Here is a 12,204-nt window from a genome sequence, read left to right as displayed (position 1 = left end):
CTGAAGCGGCTAGAACCTCTCGGCTACAACGACCGGCGAGCAGAATTGCAGGATTTGGCGAACCCATTACATCTACGAGTGACTGTGTGGTATGGCATTTGGGCTGAGGTCATAATTAGTGTATTAATAGTGGACTGTGAAGGCTGAAGCAATTTGTTAATAGAATTTTTAGGGTCTAAAGTGGATCGTGTTAATACTGAAGAGGTTTCGTAACTTAAATTGCAATAATGTATAAATTATTAATTTCATCAAGAAAGTTTGTATCATTAAGCACTCAAAAGATGTGTTCTTAATAGCATACCTTTTAAAAAAGGTGAATGGAAGACGTAGATTATATGATAATACACTAATAAATCGGATGCATCTAAACAAAATCCAGTACGAAACCCAGGCGTCACCTGCTCTGAGCTATTAGTCCAGTTTTTCGAGTTCTTGTCCAGCGAGCACAACAGAAAACATCGAAGGAATTAGGAGACTATTACTAGGATTGTAATATGCCATAGAAAAGTGTAACAGAAATGCTCGGTGAAGTATAATGGCAGTCTCTATAAGACACACGACGCTGTTTTCTTGAAGCCGTGTGGGTAAATATAGAAATGCAATATGCAACGGTTCTGGTGTCTCCAAGGCATGTCCTGGAATAAGGGTGAAGTGTGTTCCCTCCGCCGCACACCGTACAATGACCTTTGGAGTACAGGTGTATATGTAGGTCAGAGAGTGACAAAAAGTGGTGGAATGTACCCACAGAAAGAAATGTACGGTACATTATGTAGATGCAGACATAAAATTTCCATTTAGACGGTGTACTAGGGCAGACTGAAAATTATGGTAATAAAGCGATGTAGAATTCGTTTCTGTTTCACAGTATACTCTCCTGCCAAGGCTGTACGCAGCGGTATTGTAATTTTTTCGTGCTGTCGTGGAAGTTGGCTTTGTCAGCCTTTTGAAATTAAACTGTCTGTAGGTATCACTTCATCGTCTGATGAGGGCAACTTTCAAGGTAGGTCACAGGAAGTATTCACTTAAGCTCTATGTCAAGAGAAACAGCTAGACGAGAAACCATTTCGAATCCCAACTGATCACCATTTTAGGCCCAACAGTGTTTACTGAAGCGATGTTCAGGACAAGGAACACTTTCTTGTGTGTCAGTCGAGGTCGTAGTAAAATCAAACTCTGGTTAAGACGACCTCGTAACGCAGCACTTTAGAAGGTAGTCGTGGTTTGGCTTGGTTCAAATGGCTCTGAGCACTATGGGACTTAACATCTATGGTCATCAGTCCCCTAGAACTTAGAACTACTGAAACCTAACTAACCTAAGGACAGCACACAACACCCAGCCATCACGAGGCAGAGAAAATCCCTGACCCCGCCGGGAATCGAACCCGGGAACCCGGGCGTGGGAAGCGAGAACGCTACCGCACGACCACGAGATGAGGGCAGTCGTGGTTTCTCCTCCGTCCTTGTCATCTGACAGGATTATACTTTGTGAATTCTAGAATGTAGTTCTCGCTATCTTCCCATGCGACAATACATCCACCTTTTTTAGATGAATTCTCACAAAGCTTTTGTTCACGATTTTAGTGATTGCTCTGTCCGTCCACGAGACACAGAAAGCTGTAGACACAGGAAGGCATTCGATACTGTTCCGCACGCCCTCCTAATGAACAAAATATGAGCGTACGGAGTATCAGCCCAACAGTGGGACTGGACTGAAGAGTTTCTATCAAACAGAATACTCGAATTCATTCTGAACGGGGAGATGCCTTCAGATGTGAAAGTAACCACGGATCTGCTCCAAGGGAGTGTTCTTTTTTTCTCTTCTGAGTCTTCAGTCTTCTGTGTGGTTTGATGCGGCCCGACACGAATTCCCCTGCTGTGCCAACCTCTTCATCTCAGAGTAGCACTTGCAACCTACGTCCTCAATTATTTGCTGGATGTATTCCAATCTCTGGCTCCCTCTACGGTTTTTGCCCTCTGCAGCTTCCTCTAGTACTATGGAAGGCATGCCCTGATGTCTTAACGGATATCCATCATCCTGTCCCCTCTCCTTATCAGTCTTTTCCACATATTTCCGATTCTGCGCAGAACCTCCTCATTCACTACGTCATCAGTCTTGGCATTCGTCTGTGCACCACATCTCAAATGCTTCGATTCTCTTCTGTTCTACATTTCCCACAGACCACGTTTCACTACCATACAATGCTGTGCACCAAACGTACATTATCAGAAATTTCTTCCTCAAATTAAGACTTATGTTTGATACTAGCAGACTTCTCTTGGCCAGGAATGCCGTTTTTGTCAGTGCTAGTCTGCTTTTGATTTCCTCCTTGCTCCGTCCGTCATTGGTTATTTTGCTGCGAAGATAGTAGAATTCCTTAACTTCATCTACTTCGTGACCATCTATTCTTATGTTAAGTTCCTCGCTGCTCTCTTTCCTATTACACTGCTGGCCACCGTAAATGCAACACCCTGAAGGAAGCATCCGAATCAAGTGAAATTTACACCATCAGTTTGCAGCGATGAGATATGCAACTGATTAGAATTTCAGCGCAGACGCACATCACGCGCGCCTGTGGCGCCACCTCATAGCGCCATTTAAGGCTTGGCGATTTCGACGAGTGTACGTTCGGCACGTGTGTTTACCTTGTGGTTGTTTCACAAGACGATCAGTTATGCCTCGTAGACAACAGCGAACATCTTTTGATCAAGTATCCGAGTTCGACAGAGGAAGGATAGTGGCTTACCGAGATTGTGGATTATCATACAGAGAAATCGCTAGTCGTGTTGGACGAAACCAAACAACTGTAATGCGGATATGTGACCGTTGGATGCAGGAGGGTACGACGGACCGATGTGGTCGATCGCATTCACCTTGGTGCACCACTGCACGTGCTGATAGGCAAATTGTGCGCATGGCAGTGACGGATCGCTCAGTGACATCCCGAACCATAGCACAGCACATTGCGTCTGTAACGCATCATCCAGTGTCTGCGCGTACCATTCGACGCCGTTTACAGCAGAGTGGTCTGTCCGCAAGACGTCCATTGCTTCGTCTACCATTGACGCAGAACCACAGACGTCTCCGTCGCCAATGGTGTGATGACAGACGGATGTGGACGGCAGAATGGAATGACGTTGTCTTTACTGACGAGGCACGCTTCTGTGTGCAGCACCACAATGGTCGGATTCGAGTGTGGAGACACCGTGGAGAGAGGATGCTGGACAGCTGCATTATGCACCGCCACACTGGTCTTGCACCGGGTATTATGGTATGGGGCGGTATTGGATATTACTCTCGCACGCCTCTAGTACGCATTGCCGGTACTTTAAATAGCCGGCGCTACATATCCGAGGTGCTGGAGCCAGTTGTCCTTCCTTACCTTCAGGGCTCGGCCACAGCCATATTTCAACAGGACAATGCGCGACCACACGTGGCACGCATTGTCCAAAGGTTCTTCGTCAATAACCAGATTGAATTGCTTCCCTGGCCGGCTCGCTCTCCGGATCTTTCGCCGATAGAAAACATGTGGTCCATGGTTGCTCAACGAGTGACCCAGATTACATCCCCAGCTGCCACACCAGATGATCTTTGGCAACGTGTGGAAGCTGCTTGGGCTGCTATACTCCAGGAACACATCCAACGTCTCTTTGACTCAATGCCGGGACGTGTGGCAGCGGTGATCTCCAACAATGGCGGCTACTCTGCCTACTGATTCTGGCAGGAACCACAAGTCACAGACGTCTGTAAACGTAATCATTTGATACTTGGTCAACATGTTATCTACAAAATAAATTGTGTTGTGCTACCTATTGTCTTTCTTGGTGTTGCATTTACGGTGGCCAGCAGTGTACTTCTCATTACTTTGTCTTTCTTCGATTTACTGTCTGTCCATATTCTGTACTCCTTCCGCTGTTCATTCCATTCAAAAGATGGTGTAGTACTTCACTTTCACTCAATATAGCAATGTCACAAGTGAATAGTATCATTGATATTATTATTTCACCTTGAATTTTAATTCCACTCCTGAACCTTTCTTTCATTTGCATGACTGCTTCTTACACTCATTTCAGTCCGAGAACTTCTTTCATGATTGTCCACTTTTATTGTTCCCTCTTGGCTCTTGCACATATTGTATATTACCCGTCTCTTCCTATAGCTTACCCCTATTTTTCTAAAAATTTCGAACGTCTTGCACCATTTTACACTGTCGAACGCTTTTTCCAAGTTGACAAATCCTATGAAGGGAAGTGTGATATGACCATTACTTTTCGAAGTATTTATAAATGACCTAGTAGATAACGTCGGAAGTTTCATGAAGCTTTTCGCTGATGACGTTGTATACAGACAGGTAGCGACGCTAGAAAATTGTAGTGAAATGCAGGATGACATGCAGACGATTGACACCTGGTGCAGGGAGTGGCAATTGACGCTCAACACAAACAAATGTAACGTACTCCGAATACATACACAGAAAAACACTTTACTGTATGATTACACAACAGCAGAACAATCACTGGAAGCAGTTACTTCTCTAAAATACACTCCTGGAAATGGAAAAAAGAACACATTGACACCGGTGTGTCAGACCCACCATACTTGCTCCGGACACTGCGAGAGGGCTGTACAAGCAATGATCACACGCACGGCACAGCGGACACACCAGGACCCGCGGTGTTGGCCGTCGAATGGCGCTAGCTGCGCAGCATTTGTGCACCGCCGCCGTCAGTGTCAGCCAGTTTGCCGTGGCATACGGAGCTCCATCGCAGTCTTTAACACTGGTAGCATGCCGCGACAGCGTGGACGTGAACCGTATGTGCAGTTGACGGACTTTGAGCGAGGGCGTATAGTGGGCATGCGGGAGGCCGGGTGGACGTACCGCCGAATTGCTCAACACGTGGGGCGTGAGGTCTCCACAGTACATCGATGTTGTCGCCAGTGGTCGGCGGAAGGTGCACGTGCCCGTCGACCTGGGACCGGACCGCAGCGACGCACGGATGCACGCCAAGACCGTAGGATCCTACGCAGTGCCGTATGGGACCGCACCGCCACTACCCAGCAAATTAGGGACACTGTTGCTCCTGGGGTATCGGTGAGGACCATTCGCAACCGTCTCCATGAAGCTGGGCTACGGTCCCGCACACCGTTAGGCCGTCTTCCGCTCACGCCCCAACATCGTGCAGCCCGCCTCCAGTGGTGTCGCGACAGGCGTGAATGGAGGGACGAATGGAGACGTGTCGTCTTCAGCGATGACAGTCGCTTCTGCCTTGGTGCCAATGATGGTCGTATGCGTGTTTGGCGCCGTGCAGGTGAGCGCCACAATCAGGACTGCATACGACCGAGGCACACAGGGCCAACACCCGGCATCATGGTGTGGGGAGCGATCTCCTACACTGGCCGTACACCACTGGTGATCGTCGAGGGGACACTGAATAGTGCACGGTACATCCAAACCGTCATCGAACCCATCGTTCTACCATTCCTAGACCGGCAAGGGAACTTGCTGTTCCAACAGGACAATGCACGTCCGCATGTATCCCGTGCCACCCAACGTGCTCTAGAAGGTGTAAGTCAACTACCCTGGCCAGCAAGATCTCCGGATCTGTCCCCCATTGAGCATGTTTGGGACTGGATGAAGCGTCGTCTCACGCGGTCTGCACGTCCAGCACGAACGCTGGTCCAACTGAGGCGCCAGGTGGAAATGGCATGGCAAGCCGTTCCACAGGACTACATCCAGCTTCTCTACGATCGTCTGCATGGGAGAATAGCAGCCTGCATTGCTGCGAAAGGTGGATATACACTGTACTAGTGCCGACATTGTGCAATGCTCTGTTGCCTGTGTCTATGTGCCTGTGGTTCTGTCAGTGTGATCATGTGATGTATCTGACCCCAGGAATGTGTCAATAAAGTTTCCCCTTCCTGGGACAATGAATTCACGGTGTTCTTATTTCAATTTCCAGGAGTGTATGTAGGAGTATCGATACGAAGCGATCTGAAATTGTACGACCTCGTAAAATTAACCGCGAGTAAGACAGATCCAGACTGAGAATCCTCAGGATATGTCGTTCATCAACAAAGGAAGTAACTTACAAAACACTCCTTCGACCAATACTGAAAATTGCTCTTCAGTATGAGATCCGTACCAGATAGGACGGATAGAGAAAACGGAAAAAATCCAAGGAATAGCTGCGCGTTTCGTTGCAAGTTACTTTAGTAAGCACGAAAGCGTCGCAGAGATGATCAACCAAATCCAGTGGCAGACGCTGCAAGAGAGGCATTCTGCATCACATTATGGTCAACTGTTTAAGTTCCTAGAGCGTACGTCCGTGAAGATAAAATTGGAGAGATTCGAGCCCACAGGGAGGCAACGGTTATTCCAGCGAAGTGTTAGCGACTGGACTGGGAAAGATGGGGAATGACAGTGGTGTAAAATGCACTCTCCACCACTTACCTCAACGTGGCTCGCGGAGTATAGATGTAAATGTAGATCCTGCACAAAAAGCCCTGTGGACTGTTCCTGGATATTGTTAGATTCTGGGTAAAAAAGTTTCCCGTAACGTTCACCTTTTTTTCATTAAAAAAAGTATGCCTGTAACATCATTTACGTCAAGCACGTGCCTTTTTCAATCTCTCTTCAACATACAATGAAGCTTTTCTACCATTTCTTGTGTGGTGACCACCACAATGGTCGAATATGTAATCTTTTTATATGCTGTCTCGTGACCGTGCAAGAGTGGACACATCACTCCTATGCACTCTGTAGCAACCATTTATTCGAAGACAAAAGTTTCGATCACTAGGATTACACCTGAAAATCGTGGTATTAGCTGTGAGGCCTATAAAATACATCTGGTGGGGCTCTATCGTAGAAACTGAATAGAATACTGAGCAGTAATACATGTATTTTCTCCCCGGATATACAGGGCTATTACAAATGATTGAAGCGATTTCATAAATTCACTGTAGCTCCATTCATTGACATATGGTCACGACACACTACAGATACGTAGAAAAACTCATAAAGTTTTGTTCGGCTGAAGCCGCACTTCAGGTTTCTGCCGCGAGAGCGCTCGAGAGCGCAGTGAGACAAAATGGCGACAGGAGCCGAGAAAGCGTATGTCGTGCTTGAAATGCACTCACATCAGTCAGTCATAACAGTGCAACGACACTTCAGGACGACGTTCAACAAAGATCCACCAACTGCTAACTCCATTCGGCGATGGTATGCGCAGTTTAAAGCTTCTGGATGCCTCTGTAAGGGGAAATCAACGGGTCGGCCTGCAGTGAGCGAAGAAACGGTTGAACGCGTGCGGGCAAGTTTCACGCTCTCCCGACTTAACCCCATGCGATTTCTTTCTGTGGGGTCATGTGAAAGATTCAGTGTTTAAACCTCCTCTACCAAGAAACGTGCCAGAACTGCGAGCTCGCATCAACGATGCTTTCGAACTCATTGATGGGGACATGCTGCGCCGAGTGTGGGAGGAACTTGATTATCGGCTTGATGTCTGCCGAATCACTAAAGGGGCACATATCGAACATTTGTGAATGCCTAAAAAAACTTTTTGAGTTTTTGTATGTGTGTGCAAAGCATTGTGAAAATATCTCAAATAATAAAGTTATTGTAGAGCTGTGAAATCGCTTCAATCATTTGTAATAGCCCTGTACTAAGTATCTGCACCCAGACTTTTCTGTAATCAAATTTTAATTAGTCTCTAAGATTTTACTTCCTCTTCCAATATAAAAAAAATTAAGCTACATCTACAAATAATACTCTTACTTTAGCTTTCGGATTCGTTCGTCACGAAGGATATTGCGGAGACATGGCTTAGCCATGGATAAGCCATGTCTCCGCAATATCCTTTCTTTCAGGAGTGCTAGTTCTGCAAGGTTCGCAGGAGAGCTTCAGTAAAGTTTGGAAGGTAGGAGACGAGGTACTGGCAGAAGTGAAGCTGTGAGGACGGAGCGTGAGTCGTGCTTGGGTAGTTCAGTTGGTAGAGCACTTGCCCGCGAAAGGCAAGGGTCCCTAGTTCGAGTCTCGGTCCGGCACACAGTTTTAATCTGCCAGGAAGTTTCATATCAGCGCACACTCCGCTGCAGAGTGAAAATCTCATTCTATCGTCAGACTGCGCTGCAGAGTGAAAATCTCATTCTATCGTCAGACTGTTAAAACTTATCTGAAACTGCCTCGGCCCCACTTCGCGACCTCGATGCGGCAGCCACGAGTGCTGTACTGGAACTGACAGTGGGGTCATGAGCCCCGCCTAGGCAGACACAATACCTTGCGCCTGCGCATAAACTGTGTGATGGGTACTTGTTGGGACAAGACGCGAACCTAACTCCTGACCTTGAATTTACTAGTAAAGTGAAATAAAAGAAACGTACAGCTGAGGAAAAGGGCGTATATGTTATTCTGTGCAGAACGTACTTAGATCGACTGTCTTAACACTTATGAAGTATTCGTTGGTCATGATATGAAGAAGACATCACGTGCTTACAACGTATGGCCTGTCTAGGAAAAATTTGTGCTTAAGCGCGAAGTTTAGTCACCTAAAAATAAATTATTATGACTAGGTCCAAAAATTTTTTTGAGACGTAAATTTTAAGCATTTGCTTAGTTATGGTTACAACGGATGAACATCCTATTGACTTAGCACACAAATGGTCATGAATGAACTAATCTGTAACATCCGGCAATACGGGCCATATAAAATTGAGTATCACACTAGGCTAATTTGAGGCCACTCTGTCGAATGGACACGTAAAAATCCGCTTTCAAAAGAATTTCGTTTTTGACGGGAAACAAACAGACGTCTTCCGTCAACACTAAGCATTGCTTGAAGGACGTGGTGAGCAGTACATGTCTGAGCTGACTCCAGTCACATGTTGCAAAAACGAAAAGATTCGAAACTTTTCGTAAAAGTATCCGACATATGCGTTGAAGTTGAAAGGCAAGGTTGCAGGAATTGTGCTTTGTGGTTTAAACATCAATACCCTTACATGTCGACATGGGGCTGTCACAGCATACTTGATTGTAATAATAAACGTCTAAGTTACTGAGATAAAATATGTATTTGTTGCCCCTACTTTATGCGGAGTATGTAGAGGGTGAGCTACGGGTGTTGTAAATAGAACTGCATGTCAAATTAACAGCATATCAGAAGTGGCTTCGGAAAAGCATGTCGAGTGTGTGAAGTAACTCATTATTTCTTGTTTTCGTTTTATTGGTTTTGACTTCCATATTCGCAATATACGAAAAACGCTCTTATTTACTTTGAGTATCATATTTTCACATACCTGCAAGGCAGGCGAGTTGGCCATGACGTATTTAAACAGAACTGGTTAGGTTAAAGATATCTGGTGCAAACATAACAAAACATAAAAATTATGAAAAACAGTCTGTCGTACAAACGAGCAAAAAATTCATAAAGCAAAGTTCCTGTAAAGTCTTGTCCCTCTTGTCCGGAAGAGCTATGCACTGTGAGAGATTAAATTTCATAGCCGCAAGGCAATTCAACGATAATCTGAAAATTTTTATGTCCGCTTGAAACTTATCTAAATAAATAAAAACAAGACTGAAGTATTGTTTCTGACTGTAAGATCTGAGATGTAATAATGTATGAACTGTCGTAATGAAACGTGTACTGTTGTAATATGAAGACAAAGCTCCACTACAGTAATAATTATTGTAATGTAAAGTGAAGACTTTCATGATGTAAAAGTTAATAGTCTGACAGCAAGAGTCTTAAACAGTATAAACTGCGTGAATGATGAACTTTGACGTAAAACCTACAATAAATAGTTTTGCTCAAGTCACTGCTGGTGCACCGGTTATTCTTCGTGTTTCGTTGTTCTTGTCGGCTATTGTACCAACAAAACAGCATTTGCACGGTGTTTCTCTTCTGCTTTCATCTCAAGAAATCTGCTGCGAAAGTCATCGTTCGCTTGTGGAAGGGTATTGACAACACGCTCTGTGCCGGAAGTAATGTGCGGGAATGGGTTTCGAAGATTCAAAGACAACGATTCTGACGTGAGTGAGAAATGCGTCTGCACCGGTGTTGTGCACCCTGAGCTGCTGCAGCCTGGTCGGACGGTGAATGCTGAACACTACGAAGCACAAATACTCAGTCTGGGGATGTCAGTCAGGGGATGTCAAATTGATTTCATATTTTTAGATTTACAGGAGGCTTTTCCGTCTATTACTACGAACTGTGACCTTTCTGACAGGAAATCACGAATCCAGTCGCACAACTGAGGCGATACTCCGTAGGCACGCAGTTTGGTTAGAAGACGCTTGTGAGGAACGGTGTCGAAAGTTGCAAATCGAAGTATTTTCGGAACACATTTGGTTCCTTTTCTACTGTTGAAAAAAACCATGATCAATTAAAAATTGTAGGAGAAAAGTAGGTGAAAAATGGCGCTGCAATAATAAAAGCTGGCCAGAGTGGCGGAGTGGTTCTAGGCGCTACAGTCAGGAACCGCGTGACGGCAACGGTCGCAGGTTCGAATCCTGCTTCGGGCATGGATGTGAGTGATGTCCTTAGGTTACTTAGGTTTAAGTAGTTCTAAGTTAAAGGGACTGATGACCTTAGAAGTTAACTCCCATAGTGCTCTGAGCCACTTTTTTTTTAATAATAAAAGAGTGACTTCAAAAACTTACCTTAGAATTCCTCTTGACGTAAATAAAAGATTCCATTACACTTCCTACTTCACAGACCAGTTACAATTACATAATTATCTTAATTAAACACATCGATAAATTGAGACTTTACGTTTGAAACATAACATTACAAATGCTTCCTCACTTTAACACAGCTAACCACTATCTGCCACTGCGCCTTCGTGCACACCAAAGATAAGAACCTAACTTCCGCGATACAGCTTTACAACATCGCTGCTCGCTCACAATCGGTTCAGATACCAAAATTATACATGACACCTATCACGCAGTGACTAGGAGCGGTTTCACGCTGAATAGTATGTATCATGCTCCTCAATTTCTGGAGTAGGGCGTCAGGCGCTTGTTTCCGTCGTTGACGCCAAATTCCTGTGGGATTAAAACGTTCTTTGTCTCCGTATACACAGCAGGTCTAATCCGTTCCTCCTGAGTCAGCTCAGAAGTTTGTTGTAGCGTCCGTGATTAAATAAAAAAACTGTTAGTGTGAATGATACTAAAAACAAAGTAGAAACCGTAAGTTAAGTGCCAAACTTCACCACAAGACACCATATAAGTACATCACTCAGGTTTGCAGAGCTCTCTGTATGGAATATACATCACAGTACAAATTGTATCAGCCAGAGTGTCGTATTATTTGTAAGTAACTATTTATGAACAGTCTTCAACCCATTTACAATTGTTTCAGAAAATGTTCAAATGTGTGTGACTTCCTAACGGACCAAACTGCTGAGGTCATCGGTCCCTAGACTTACACACTACTTAAACTGACTTACGCTAAGGACAATACACGCACCCGTGCCCGAGGGAGGACTCGAACCTCCGGCGGGAGGTACACTTGTTTGTTATTTAGTTATTTGCAATAACATGCCCTGTTATGTTAACGTATTACTTTATGCATGAAGTGTAATTTCTAAAGTTTCATTTAACTCCGCTTTCAACCTAATTTGCTGTATCTTGTCAAGCATCTAACACTTAGGAGAAACGGACGACGTTTTAACGGCCACCCTTTCGGGAGGACTAATTGTCATTCCTGCTTTCCTTGTGCAGACAACCTGCCGGATGCCCTGCAGACGGACTGTTCCAAGTGCAGCGAGAAACAGAAGGACGGCGCAGAAAAAGTCGTCAACTTCCTCATCGAGAACCGGCCGGATCAGTGGAAGGAGCTGGAGGCGAAATACGACCCCACGGGTATCTACAAGCGCAAGTACGAGGCGCGTTTCAAAAAGCAGTGAGAGGCATCGGTGTCACGACGTACTGCTGTGACGTGAGCACCAGCGACGTGTCTGACAAGAACTTCTCTCATTCATGCAACTCACGAAGAAAGATACTTTGTTGTACGCCAGTTCGCTCTATAAATAAATAAAAGCACCTTTCATTTCTTTCATTGTACTTTTAAAGTGTTGTAATGAATGTGTGTGAGCATACCAGCGACAGTACATCTACCACGGGATATTACAATGATTTTTGTTTTTAACTACACTGATGGGATGGGAAGTTTTGTACTGTGAACTCCTCGGCGAAACGCTACCAG

General features: G+C 45.0%; 1 protein-coding gene across 1 annotated transcript in view; it reads left to right on the top strand.

Moving 5' to 3' along the window:
* Positions 1 to 11,905, top strand: part of LOC126262742 (ejaculatory bulb-specific protein 3-like) — a 56,829-nt gene extending 44,924 nt beyond the window's left edge. The window contains exon 2 of the mRNA XM_049959550.1: positions 11,721 to 11,905. Within this exon, the coding sequence (XP_049815507.1) occupies positions 11,721 to 11,905 (185 nt within the window). The remainder of the gene's footprint in view (positions 1 to 11,720) is intronic.
* The last annotated feature ends 299 nt before the right edge of the window (positions 11,906 to 12,204 follow it).

This window comes from Schistocerca nitens, chromosome 6, assembly GCF_023898315.1.
Source record: "Schistocerca nitens isolate TAMUIC-IGC-003100 chromosome 6, iqSchNite1.1, whole genome shotgun sequence".
NCBI classification, from domain to species: Eukaryota; Metazoa; Arthropoda; class Insecta; order Orthoptera; family Acrididae; genus Schistocerca; species Schistocerca nitens.
The sequence above is the reverse complement of the archived record's forward strand: the minus strand, read 5'-3'. Positions and strand labels throughout refer to the sequence as shown.